Raw genomic sequence first — 13,765 nt, forward strand, 5'->3', positions numbered from 1 at the left:
TAAAATATGTGATTTTATATTGTAGATGATTTATGATTTATTAAAAATATAATAATAAATTTAAATTTATAAATTATTTATTTTATAATAAAATTAAAAAAACAAGTAAGTTGTTCATGTTACATCCTTAAATTAAATTTTGATTTATTTTTAATTTTAAATCATTTTTTTGAAATTTTGTGTTTGATGATCTTATATTCTTTGTATATATGTCAAAAATCAAGAGTTATTCGGGAGAAGATAACAGTTTCATAAGATCAAAGCCGTCAATAATCCAGGATCTAGGGGAAACGATAAAAATTTTATGAAATCTGTAGTCTTTATGTATATTTCATATCTGTTATAATTTTCAACTTATCTGGTTTTTCATGATCAAAATTTGATTATAATTTATATTTAAAAATATCAGAATTTTAAAATAATGTGAAATTTAAGAATGCAGATAATCTTAATAATAAAATTTTGTAATTGTTTTCTTTTCTACCGGTGTATATTCAATTTATGATCAAGTGAATATGATAACAAGAGTATATGATCAAAAGGCAAAAAATTGGGAGAGGACGAAGACACAAGTTAGTGTTGTCTTGGGAGCAGCTGAGTGTATATAAACTAGGGCACCATTTCAATCCTCAGCTACAAGTTCAGTGGGATTTTATCACACAGAGTAAGGTAAGTTTATTTACACCCTCTCTCTTAGTCTCTTTCCTATACGACTATTACGGTTGTGTACATTGTTGCAGTAGCTGTAGAGTAGACTATGCTTTCTATTATCAACTCAAATTCACCATCACTAATTACTATTCCCTCCGTCTCAAATTGTACGAGCCACTTTTAACTAGTACGGTTTATAAAAAATGAATGTTCACCTTAATCTTAACCACGTTAAAAGAGGTACTGAGTATCAAAGTTTACGAATGTGTAGTTATAAAGTGGTTTATATAAAATGGTACGGATAGAGTAGTATTTAATAGTATGATCTATTATAATGCTCACTCACACTAATTACTCTCATTTCTTACAGTTAAACCCTAGACTTGCTACAATGTCACTTCCTTGTGAAATGTTGGATGAAATACTCATTCGCCTTCCTGTCAAGGATCTTCTCCGCGCCAGATGTGTGTCGAAAGGATGGTGCTCTCTCATCGATAGCACTCCCTTTGTTAAAAGACATCTTAGTGCAAATGCTGGTGCTGGAAGTCTCCTTATTAGGGGCTCTGCTGGAATTGGAAACTTCTACCTGGCGAGTTTCAATGCTGCTCAGGATGAGGCGACTGCTCTTGAAATTAATGATCCGCTCAAGACGCTTCTTGTGGGTGCTCGTATTCAGGGGGCTGCCAATGGTTTAGTTTGTGTGTCCAAGAATAACATAAATCAGCTTTTCCTTATTAATCCAGCAACCAACAAGTCGAGAATGATACCTAGCGCGCCACAGGAGTTTCCGCGTTCTTTCTATTATAATGAGTCTTCTGTATGTGGCTTTGGATATGATCATATTAATGATGATTACAAGGTCGTCAAGATTGCAGATTGTTTTATTCAGTTTCGTGGCATTATGGCCATTGTCTACAGCCTTAAAACCAATTCTTGGAAACAGATTCATAATGTTCCTAGTAACACTCGGTTCACAAGAGATTCGGGAGCATTTGCAGATGGAGCTCTGTATTGGTTGGGCATCAACAAGCCGGTGGATATCAATGACACATGTTGCAAAGATTTTCTTGTTGTTTTTGATCTCGGGCTTGATCAGTTTAAAGAGATCCTTATTCCAGCTATGAAGGGCCCTGTTATCAGTTTTAGTACCAGATGTGTTGATTCTGATGGAAGATCACTTTGTATTATTGATTCATACCCTGATTGTCATACAGATCTGTGGCTTATGAATAATTCTGGGGCGGAAATTCCTTGGTCTAAACTATTGTCAGTGGAGAATCACCGCACTCAACCTTTTAGATTTTTCCGACCAGTTTACTTTTCCAGGAGTGGTGAAAGTGTGCTCTTAGAGGTGGACAACTCGAAACTTGTCTGGTATGACCTTGGAAAGAAAGCTGTCAAGAATTTTCTGATTCGTGGGATTCCGAATAAGTTTAGTTCACATGTCTACACTGAGAGTCTCGTGAAGCTCACTGAGGACAAGCTGCTGCAGAAGCCCTCACAAGACAAACCAGAGATAAAACAACAAAAGAGGAGGTAAAATTTGTTCTGCCATTTCTGTGGTTTAAAGTAGTGCTTCTCTGGCAATCATCGTGTTGTTAGTAGTTTTAGACTTTAGTCATTTATAAATCACAACGGCAAGGACATCAATTTGACATTATTTTATCTGCTGTACATTGTAGTGTACGCTTCATGAATCCAATACTTGATAAGAGTTAACAAACACAGTCTTGTATATATATTGTAGTATGCTTTTAGTTTTTCCATTGGTTTGGTGGTTCACTACTGTGGCTGAGACTTTTTTTTCTAGTCCATTTTAGGTGCCCTACTTTGGGTATATGTGAGTTCTTGCTCTCTTTCTTTCATGTGTTGTAATTTGGTGTAAAGACATATGTAGAGCCATCTTTTCTAGGCAATATCACCTTTGTGTCCTCTAATGGAGCCTGCTGTAAATTTTTGTAGTTTCCCAATTTTAATCACTTTGAAGCATACACTTGAAATGAGATTATCATTTACATGGTATGGTACTATTAGTTCATATCACTGTCATTGTAATGGTACTGCATTTTACTTTTTAATCAAGCTGTCTATGGAGTTATGGAAGTAATTGATGTTATCTGTGCCGCTTCCTTAGTTCCTTTTAACAGAATTAGGTTTTATTTACTGTTAGATTTTGTATAGTTCTTGAAATCATATTTCTTTAGTCAGTAAATGTTGTCTGCTCCTTATAAGTCAGACACTTACATTATGTTGGGTACTTTGAAAGCTCCATCCCTAGTTATACTTGCTTCCTACATCCAAACTTTTAGAGGCAACAATGCTTCCCTACTCTGTACTAAAAGCAAGAAGAGAAGTTGTTAAGTATTTCTGTTCTTTATTTTTGAATTGTCTAGAAATTGGGTAATATGAAAATGCATATTAATTGGCATAATTTGTGTCATATTATTCTCTTGTTGAACTAGTATTATACAATATTGATGCATATTTATTATTATAAAGGGAGTATTATTGTCTAGACCATGCTAATCACACAGCATTCTCCCTCTTTTCTTGTTGTCGTTTTGGTTACTGACTTGAGTGTATCTTTTGATTAATTGTGGTTGTTGAATAATTTGTTTTGGAGCTAAAGCCAAAACTACTTTCTTACCAACTGTTGACTGTATCTGTTGCAGAGATGATTTCCTTTCCAAGGGATTCAAACTGAGGCTGTAAGATCTTGTAGGAACAAATATGGATGAGTAGGATGACAAGGTAGAACCTTTTCCGAATCAAATTTTGTTGTCAGTAGGTTTTATACCATCTTTGTTGTTGTTATTATTATTATTCTTGTTGTTGTTGAAATTTTGAGTCTTCGTTTCCTCTGCACTGACCATTTTACATTTATGCACTTATGTAGGTTCTGAACCAGTAAAAGTTTGTCATTAGTCGATAATCATTATAATGAGCTATCCGACTTAATCAGATTGTATTGGAACAGTGAACATGTTTGGATGTAAAATGTTATGAATCGAAATAACTTGTATAATAACTTTGAATTTCTTACTTGACAAAGATGGTTTGTGCTGCAGGAATGCACTAGATGGAAGGGAAGTAGAGCTCTATATCGTGTTTGGAACAACTGAGAGTTCACCTGAGCGATGCATATGTTAATGTTTTTGTCAGTGTTTATTGCCCCCTCCCCTTTTGTAACTTGAGTTGTTGGCAAGTGTTTATGTGTTACAAGTACACTGTGAGTTTGAGAATGGAATGCAACTGGCAGTATGATGATTAAGATCTCGTCTGTTATTTTTACTAGCTTGTTTAAATATAACAATTGATGTCTTCATGATATATATGCTGAATTGGGTAAAGAGCTTATTTGTTTAATTAGGAAGAGGTATTTGTGTGTTGCCCTAATTTCGTTATGTAGCAGGGACATGCTATATAATTCAGTGAGTGCAGTAAGAAGGCATAGTATGTACATAAGTATCTGCTAATGCCAAGTGTAACTTGTGAAGTAGGTACCAAAACAATTATCGAAACACATAAAATAAGCACTTCTTTTAAGTTAAGCCAAACGACCACATAATTGGTGTTGCTTCAGGTTTGTCCATCCATATTTATAATGACGCTTTTAGAGTTGCTCTTATCTGCTCTAAATATTGTATCAGTTGTCTGAGCATAATTACCATATGTGAGAAGAAGCCAAAACCGAGGGATTGCAGTAATGTAAATACCAAATGTGTCCAAGCAAAATAATCTAGTCTAGTTGTAAAAGTTAAATAACAGGAAAAACAAATGTATTGTTACAATACATCTTGACTTGCAATACACTGAAAAAGACGACAACTGATATAAATATGGGATGCCCATAACAATGACAATAGAAAGCATCACAACACAGGGACTTCTGACACTATTGATCTGACCGGGTGGCTACGAGACCATCTCTTATTTTTGCCTCTTGTATATCTTTCCCAAAAATGATTTTAACACTGCTTGCACAGATGTGTTTGGATGAGCTTCAATGAAGTTGATCAACTTTTCATAGCTTTTGCTCTCATACTCTGCGAATACATCCTACAAAGACAAACAAGAAAACGATGCATTCAGTTTTCAGTAACTGGGAACTCGAAGCTACCAGACTTTGTTTGACACTCCACAGATTGCAATGTAAAGAATTAACTAGAAACAATCTTGTAAATACCTCAAGCTTGAGAGTATTGTATAGCTCTTTCACTTTAGCTACAGAGGCTGGATCCTCCTTTCCATAGTTTTCCTGTTTTAAAAAGAATCAATAAGATCCATCACGGGGTTAGAAATGTTAAGAGTAGAGGACTACAAATAGGATGTTCCTTTGAACTTACATATAGAAACTTCTTCTGTTCCTCATTAGAAAGTTCAAGTGCTTTTACAACCAACCAGGAGCACTTGAAATCTTCGATATCTGTTCCAATCTGTCAAATGGACAGAAACATTGATATCCATTAATCTAAGATGACCGATACAGACAAATGATCAAATATGTTAGTGGTAGTAGCAAAAAGTCAAGAGAGTTTTACCTTCCCAATTACCTCTGGTGCACCAAAGCAATCCAGGTAATCGTCCTGAAAGATAAGAGAATTGATCAAATAGCACACATTGACACAAGCAACATAATTAAGCTCTGTTAAATTCTTATTATTAGTGACAAACAAGACTGCACCTACTCTCCATGTGCCGATGCATGCACATATTTTATGTTCTTTGGGGGTTGGGGGGGGAGGGGGGGGGGGGGTGCTAGGTAATGAATCATGTATATATAAATATAAGATATACGCAAGTTGAGGCAAATTTCCGAGTGACTGGAGCACAATTTAAAATAAAGTTAGGTTGTCTCTTAAGATTATATAAAGTTCTTTAAAACTGAACAACAAAGGTACATGGAGCATTAAGACTTACCTGCACTTGAAAATACGTTCCCATTTCAATAAGTATGTCCTTCACATTAGTATGTTTCTCAAGATCTTCACCAGCCATAAGAAGCGCGCAGGCCACCTGCATAAGACATACAACCAATTTGATGAGCAAAACAATAACAAACATGGGGCCATGTAATTACTTAAATTAACAGCAAGCTTCAAAAAAAATTTGAAGGGGGCTGTTAATTTTCACAAATTAGATACTACTTAAAATGGGCAATATAAAAGGCAAAACAGGCGTAATGTCGGCAAGTGATGTGTAAAAGGGGATTCTAAACAGAAATACAAGAGAAGATATTTATATAGAACAAGAACTTACTGGAAGATAAAATGAGTAGTAAGCTGTTTTGTACTGCACAATCCGGCGGTGACTGCACAAGAACACCAATCTTATACTTAATAAAGTGAAAAAAGAAGAAATGTTTTAATGTAAAAAATAAAAGAAATCCAGCACTTACATAGGCAATGAATACTTAGACAAGTCTTTCTCTCCTACAAGGGTGGTGATCAGATCTATCATCTGTCCACAAGCTGTCTGGAACTCCACCTGCTCATGATATATATATAATCACTTAAATTAATTAAACCTTAGCTATAGCCTGTGTATAATAACACTATAGAACTTCGATATTGAAAATTTACTTATTTGCTACAATATAAATGTAAAATGGCATTAAAAAACACTTTGTCTGACACTTGCAGCTCTAAGCATTTCTCTAGATTACTTTTCCAACAAGAACTTTGTTTAATATTCACTATTAATATTGCATTATCAAACTGTTGCATTAGCTTTGGGTAAAAATTTGTAGTGTTTATAGCATGTGAAAATTTTAAATTCTTTTTATCAAACAAACCCCCGTGTTGATTAGTAAATCCTTATATAGTGATCATTTATGCAGGAATTCTCACCTCATTAAATAGATCCAACAGGTCCACATAGTAAGGTTTTTGCCGAAAATGTTTCTTTAGAATCCTTGGGATATGGTTGCGAAGCAAAATGCCATCATTGACAGCAATCATACCAACCTACCACACACAAAAGAGACTGATCAGTCAAGGAATTAGAGCGCTGCAGTTACATGCTTAACAATCAGATTGAACATCTACTAATAAACTCATACCTTGGGCACTCTGAACCAACAAGGTTGACCTCTGCGTGTGTGCGAGCCATCCATAATGTCATCAAGCACAAGAAAGTAAGCTTGAAGCTGCCATTTTTAGTCAATTAAAAAACACGAAACCAACGTTAAATTACAATTATACCATGACAAGAAGTAGATGTTTGACCATCGACTGGTACACCCAGAGAGCTTACCCATTCAATACACCAACCAAGTGCGCTTGAAAGGAAAATTTCGTCATCATCAAGTTCTTGTCCTTTCAACAGTTTGTAGCTGTCAATAACAGAAAGCCCCCGATTCAGCTTCCCTGTGAACAAAACAATTTAGCATAGAGCGTGAGATGAAAATTCAGACTCCAAAACAATCTATTCAAGTCCAAGTTTGCTCCCCATTCGCAAAAAATCCAGTTGCAGAAGAATCAGGCGACTAGATCCGAATCCAATTCTGACCAAAAATACATAAATTATTATCGTAATTACTATCCTCCTACCTCCAGGCACATTGTAGTCTAGCATCTGCAATGGAAAGGATACACAGTCATATAAAAAATCGAAAAAGAGAATAGGACAGAATTCACAGAACACATCTCAAAATGCTGAACACAAACAAACAAGCCAACATGTAAATTTGTATCCAAAGGAACAAAAAACCGCAGCATTTGTGGAGTATAAAGTTAGCAAGTAGTGTCCTAAATCATCGCCAGATTCAAATCAGACTTAAAACCAGAACCCAACAGGGCATGGCGAGATCCAATAATTCAACATTGCATACCATCTTCAGTAATGTAAATTTACAGCACACTAAAATCATCTAAGAATTAGACAAGCAAAAGAGTTGTAGTTGATGAGAATCCAACAGCAAAAAGTGAGGAAAGAATGAGTGATATTTGGATGCGTGTAGGAAATGCATGAAGGAAGAGAAGATATGCATACCCTTTCGACCCAGAGGCGAGAATCATCGGTGAATTCGAAGGCAGGGTCGCTCAGCAATTCGGATTTGAGAACAGAGTAGACCTCCAGAAACTTGGCCTTGAGATCGCCGCCCATTGTGATTGTGTGATTGAGAATATGAAGACTGTGTTTATGTATAAATATATGATGATAATATAATATAGGAGGAGGAGGAGGAGGACAGGGGATGGCGAGGAAGAGTGGACGTGTGTGTAAGTATTTATAGCAGGACAAGAACGCCAACAACAACACAAACAACTAACAGCGGAGTCATAACTTTTAGTTCAGAGGATGCTAGATGAGAGCTCGTAGGGCTGTGATTCGGCTGCCCGACCGGTTTCAAGCCGGGCGTAATTCGACCCCAGATCAATCGAGTCGGTCAATTTAATTTAGAGTGGTGTATTGATTTGAGATTTTAAAACATTTTTTCATTCATAAATCTGAGAGTATTCGATTGGAATTGCTTGAAATTCATTAAAATCTTGAAGTATTCAATTCGGATTTTAAATTATGTTACAAAATCTGGTGATACTCAATTAGAATTTTAAATTATGCTTTAAAATCCGATTATATTCAATTGGAATTATTTAAAATCTGATGGTATTCAAATGCTGATGGATTTTTTTTAGATTTCATAAAATGATTGATTTCGTGGTATTTTTTGATATATTTTAAGTTTTTTGAAATCTCGCCAAAATTCATGAGACTTAATCCTATCAACTCTGCGACATTTTATCAAGAATTCACACAAAATCAAAATCACATGCAATTCATTAAAATCCATAGACTAAAAACAATCTATTAAAATCAATCGAATACACCCTCTAAAATCCATACACTAAAAACAATCTATTAAAATCAATCGAATACACCTCCTAGTTAAAAAACCTATTTTAACGCGCCGGTCGAGTCGGCTCGATTAATTTTAATCGAACATAAATTTTTACCTCAACTCAACTCGTTTAAAGTCACAAGTTGAGTCGAGCCAGCTCATTTAATTATCCATCAACATAAAGACTCGTATACAAGCTCGAATAGGATTGGAATATCGGAGCTGCTCACAAACATACAGACTCTAATGACGGGTCCAAGAACCCACTTCTTCTTTTGTCCAATTAGTTTTTCTTTTTACTATATACTTTAACTTTAATCCGGGAATCTGTATAAAAAAAAAAAACTTAATTGGGGAACAGTGAACACGATGAAATATTCTTTTTTTCCATATCACTTAAAATTGGTAGGTAGGAGGACAAGTCCTCCGACCTCCGGCTAGAAATTATAATCGAAAGGCAAATTATTTTGTTATTTATTTGACTTAGTAATATTCTTTTGCACATAATATGACAATTCATTGCATTTTTTATCTTCAATTTTCATGGAAAAATAAGGTTGCCATGTTACACGTGTAATTATAAACAATGTCAGCAGATAATTGTGCATTTCTCGTTGTTTTCGCAAACATTGCGCAGCTCCATGCTTTCTTTCTATTTCCCCCTCTTCCACTCTCCTTTGTCCACCAAATTTTACTTTCCTCCCCTCCCTTCTATGGGTAGTACAGTACGTTTTTGTCATAGCTGCAAATATTGGAAACTGGAACTTAAAATATACTATTTTCTATTAAATTTTTTTAATTGTCAATATTAATTTTTTTATCAGTCAGATGAACATATATCAATTCCATGTTTGATAGCAATGTATACCAAATAAATTTTCTGATAAAAAATGAAATTAGTAATTGGAATTCTACGCGTATAAGAGTGTAGCAAATGAAAGTAATAAATCGTGCGAGTGGTGTAGATATCGAGAGTTTTTACATCTGCGTCCACCGGATAAGACAATTTTGCGAACAAAAATAAAAGGGGAAATTAAAAGATAGCATCCTTTCATGGAATTGGAGGGGGGAGAGTGTACACTTACGATAGGTCCACATCTCAGATCTGTCTCGCCATTTATAATTCACATCTTCAAACTTTATTGCAGTAGTTAGTTTGGAAAAGACCGCATAAGAAGATTAATGATGTATATAAAAATTACCTTTAAAATAATTTAATAAGATCATACATTTATACTACATCACCTATGACATATTTATTGTTTTTGGAATAAAGGAAGATTTTTATTGCAGTTAAACATCAAACAAAAGCGTTTCCAACACACGCGATGGAGGAAACAACAAATCAATAAATCAACGAGTTAGAACATGTGTTACCTGTTTGTTTGTTTCTTAACAAAACCAACATCATACCGACGGAGAAGTGATTTTCATTGTAAAAAGCGGAATCATCCACATTTATTTTGTACATACCAGGAGGGGATGAAATCATCTTGAAATCTGATCCTTAGTAGGCTTAGACACTTGATTGCTCTTTTGAGATTTGCGTTTTTCATCTCTCTCCAATCTGAAATCTATTTAGAACTCCATGTTACAACAATCTCATCAGTTACAGTCTTACGTTCCCAGACACATCTATTCCTCGTCCACCAAACTCCCCAAAGAATCGTAACAATTTTGATCAGATTATCACTATTTTCAGTACAGAGTTTGCCAGCAATCATTCAAGTGCGTTCTTCACTGCCCACATGTCATATGATAAACTCACTTTTTACCAGCAAGATTTTGCAAAAGCTTCGTTAAAAAATAATCGATCCGAACTGTTCGGTGTCTCGACTTATATCTGACTTCAAAATATCTCATACCTATTTTGAATACGATCCAAATTTGACGAAAATTTAACTCGAATAAAATATGATCATATATATGAGCACTTATATAACAGCTCAAATTAGTCTCATATTATTTTTTATAATATGATCCTACTCGAATACCCGAAATGATCCATGGTGCATATTCGATTCGAACTCATATACATATTATATTTTTAACCCATTTCATTTGAAAGTAAATAATCTTCATTTTATAAAAAATTTAAATCTTATTAAAGTTTAAATCTAAATAAAATATGGTTTATACACCGTGATAATGCATATCATTTTCATGTGTGTGTGTGTGTTTAAGTTTTATAAGTTTTAAATTGTATTTATTATATATTTATTTAGACTAAATGACAATTACTTGAATAATTAAAATAATAATGATATTTAATATTAGTGGATGATATTCGGCTAATATGAATCATAAACTGCTCAGTTAAAAAATAGAAAATATGATATTGACTCGTATTCAGTCCATATTCGGATTCTTAATACTTGAAATCAGTGTAAATCTGAATAAAATATCCTGATTCCAAGCTGGACAGCTTAGAAATTATATGATCCAATACTCGAGTAGAGCGTACCCGGAACGAATTAGATCATTTCACATCCCTAATCACTTACATGATAATTTCTTGTTTTGAACCGGAAGACATTAAAGTTAAGAAGATTCACACTTATTTATATAAATTTTTTGTTTAGCTCTCGATTTGTTTCTAGGAGTTATACATATATTTATAAAAAAATTCAATATTTATATATGTTATTGATAATATTTTTATTTTATTTTTTAACAAATTATAAATCTATACTATACTATAATAAGCCAACATGGGTATAATTTGTAATCCAAGGTTTTAGTTATATTTTTTGGTTTGGTACTCTCCTTTTGGTACTACAAGTCTACAAATGTGCAGTCTATTAGTATTATATTGTTAAACAGTTTCAAATCCTAAAAACACTCATAACAATCAATTGTCATATTTTTTTTTTTGAAAAAACAATCAATTGTCATATAATATTTCATTAAAAAAAATTATAATGATGTTATAAATAAAATTATAAATATACAATTTTGAATAGCTTCTTTTAACAAGAACCTTCATATAACTCTTTTTAACTTTAACGTGTTCAATCTCAATATAAACACGAACCATTATATAACTTTTTCCAACTCTAATCTTAAAAGTTATTATTGTCAAAAAATCAAAATTACAAAATTATGTTGAAATTCGATTGATTTACTAAATCTTTCAAAGGTATTACACAATCGACTATGTTTGGAAAAGATTTGAATTTTCTGATATTTTTTATTTTTAAATCTACGTTACTAAATTCGGATTAAATGTACTAAAATCCTCTGTGTGTGTGTCTATATAGATTAAGGTTTGTCCATTTTCAAGTAATCGGGTGAAAATATAGTCAGTGGAATAATATAATTTAATTAAAATTCAATTCGTTAATACTAAAATATTAATAAAATAATGTTAAAATTTAAATTATAAATAATAAATAATAAATTACGAATTATATATCCGCCCGTGTTTCGCACGGGTTAAAGGCTAGTTATATTTAAAAAGGTAATGATGGAGATTTTGTCTTGTGAGTATTTAATTTTTGAAACTGTTTAATGATCTCGGAGTAAAAGAGTATGAAACTTTTTACACTTGTAGTCATAAAAAGAGAGTGTTTTAATGTTAAATTTTTTTCAGGTAAAAATAATTATAATCAAGAGCATCTGTGAGTGATAGCCTCTCTCTTAACCCTCTTTCTCTTTTCTCTTTTTTCTCTAAGACTCTCTCTTGTCGTAGCTGTCGGGTCTTCCATCGATTTTCAACGGTGGAAAGCCCAAATCAGTTAATTATTTTGTTTCTTCTTAGTTTTTGAATAATACTACTTCTCGGGACACTTAGATCTAAAATCATCGGAGATTTCGTCGTCTTTCTTCCACGCGGGTGGGTTTTCAACCCGATTTCTCTTGTTTTTGTGGTTATGCTCCAGATTTATTCTCGAGAAAATTCTTAGATCTAAAACCATCGGAGATTTTATTGTCTTTCTTCTCTGTTTCAAGCGGGTGGATATCAGATTTCTCTTGTTTTTGTGATCTCGCTCCAAATCTAAGGTTTATTTATTATTTCGAAGTGAAAGTTAGGTTGTTTCTCTCCTTGGTTAGAGTTTTGGTTATTTCCCTGCTTTTATTTGAGAGGATATGATTTTTGATTTAATGATAAAAGTTGTTAAGGATGTGCAAATATGGTCGATAGCTAGGATGAACTTCACTAGATGTATAGGTAAATATTCTATCTTCAACAAATCGCGTGATTCCAAGAAGAATAGGTTAATCAGCGATTGTTTTCGTTCTACGTTTGTTCGACGTGAATGTTTTTGTAGATGTCATATATTTTTTATTATTGAATTGATTTTTTACTAAAAAAAGAATAATTATGACCAAAACAACATGATCAAATCAAAAAAATATAACCAAATTATATCCATATTGGTTGCTTAGTATAATATATTAGAGTTAACCCCGTTTCAAGAACATGCGAGTATATTTGATCATCTCTTGAATAATAAGTTAATTTTTAGTAAGTCGTTTAAATTCATATTAAATTTTCCGTACCAAAATTTGTATTCAAAGAAATATTTCCTATAAATATATAATTTTATTTTATACTTTATTATTTTTCAAAATATGTTAGTACTTTGTGAATTTTGTATCTTTAATAGCCCCTCATCTCAAAATCTCAAATTTAAATGAGATGGTTGGATATGGATTTCAAATGACAAGATTTGATGCTCTCAAAAAAAAATGACAGGATTTGATGTGTTACTTCACATTCTAAATTTTATTTCTTCTGTCCCATTTAATTCTATACGTTTCTTTTTCACTGCTCGACATTCCCTTCTAGCTCTTATAAACTATAGTTCTATAACTTATTTTTAATTTTTTTTTCTAAATAAAAATATAACATTCAAACTTTTATTCAGAAATTAAAAATCATAAAAATAACTGTACTTTACAGGAGTATTAAAATCCGTACCGCGTGTCCGTCCCCCAATTTATATAACTCAGGGGGACGGAGGGAGTATACTGTTATTTTATTTCCATTTTATTAGAATTGGTCGAAATGATGATTTATATTTACTTTTTTAATTTAAAGTTTCAAAAATATATACTACTACTAGTCTACTGCATGCCTTTTGAAACCTGTTCCAAGTCGAAGTTACAAAAACCTGTTCAGGCGAGTATCCTCTGTCAGTGCAAGGCGCCGGCGGATGTGTTACGGGAACAGTACAGTTTTAAAAATATATACTCGCCGTCTGTGGGAATCGAACCCACGACCACGGGATTAAAAGTCACGCGCTCTACCAGCTGAGCTAAGACGGC

At 33.2% G+C, this 13,765-nt stretch overlaps 2 protein-coding genes and 1 non-coding gene across 3 annotated transcripts; 1 reads left to right on the forward strand and 2 right to left on the reverse strand.

The window, feature by feature from the left end:
• Window positions 1-535: 535 nt before the first annotated feature.
• On the forward strand, window positions 536-4,001 carry LOC108220725 (F-box protein CPR1). Its single transcript, XM_017394575.2, has 4 exons — window positions 536-669; window positions 1,022-2,187; window positions 3,324-3,402; window positions 3,720-4,001. The coding sequence occupies exons 2-3, from the start codon at window positions 1,043-1,045 to the stop codon at window positions 3,361-3,363; spliced, it is 1,185 nt and encodes a 394-aa protein (XP_017250064.1). The 5' UTR covers window positions 536-669; window positions 1,022-1,042; the 3' UTR covers window positions 3,364-3,402; window positions 3,720-4,001.
• Window positions 4,002-4,373: 372 nt separating this feature from the next.
• LOC108219876 (farnesyl pyrophosphate synthase) lies at window positions 4,374-7,936 on the reverse strand. The gene is made up of 12 exons (XM_017393431.2): window positions 7,645-7,936; window positions 7,203-7,227; window positions 6,907-7,019; window positions 6,713-6,799; window positions 6,501-6,617; window positions 6,050-6,138; window positions 5,911-5,962; window positions 5,572-5,667; window positions 5,193-5,237; window positions 4,998-5,087; window positions 4,838-4,909; window positions 4,374-4,710 (listed from the first exon to the last, which is right to left on the reverse strand). Exons 1-12 carry the CDS (start codon window positions 7,756-7,758, stop codon window positions 4,582-4,584), a joined length of 1,029 nt encoding a protein of 342 aa, XP_017248920.1. The 5' UTR covers window positions 7,759-7,936; the 3' UTR covers window positions 4,374-4,581.
• A 5,756-nt stretch (window positions 7,937-13,692) lies between these two features.
• Window positions 13,693-13,765, reverse strand: TRNAK-UUU (transfer RNA lysine (anticodon UUU)). Its single transcript has one exon. It is a non-coding gene; the product is annotated as a tRNA-Lys (tRNA).

Source organism: Daucus carota, chromosome 5 (genome assembly GCF_001625215.2).
Source record: "Daucus carota subsp. sativus chromosome 5, DH1 v3.0, whole genome shotgun sequence".
In the NCBI taxonomy this organism is placed as follows: Eukaryota; Viridiplantae; Streptophyta; class Magnoliopsida; order Apiales; family Apiaceae; genus Daucus; species Daucus carota.

What these genes read in the sequence shown, in the direction of transcription:
- LOC108219876 (XM_017393431.2), bottom strand. Translation starts at nt 7,758, where the DNA reads ATGGGCGGCGATCTCAAGGCCAAGTTTCTGGAGGTCTACTCTGTTCTC. An exon ending in CTCGCCTCTGGGTCGAAAGG is followed by an intron (nt 7,228 to 7,644) that starts GTATGCATATCT and finishes TTTCCATTGCAG; the next exon opens with ATGCTAGACTACAATGTGCC. An exon ending in ACTACTCATTTTATCTTCCA is followed by an intron (nt 5,668 to 5,910) that starts GTAAGTTCTTGT and finishes TGTCTTATGCAG; the next exon opens with GTGGCCTGCGCGCTTCTTAT.
- LOC108220725 (XM_017394575.2), top strand. Translation starts at nt 1,043, where the DNA reads ATGTCACTTCCTTGTGAAATGTTGGATGAAATACTCATTCGCCTTCCT. An exon ending in ATAAAACAACAAAAGAGGAG is followed by an intron (nt 2,188 to 3,323) that starts GTAAAATTTGTT and finishes TATCTGTTGCAG; the next exon opens with AGATGATTTCCTTTCCAAGG.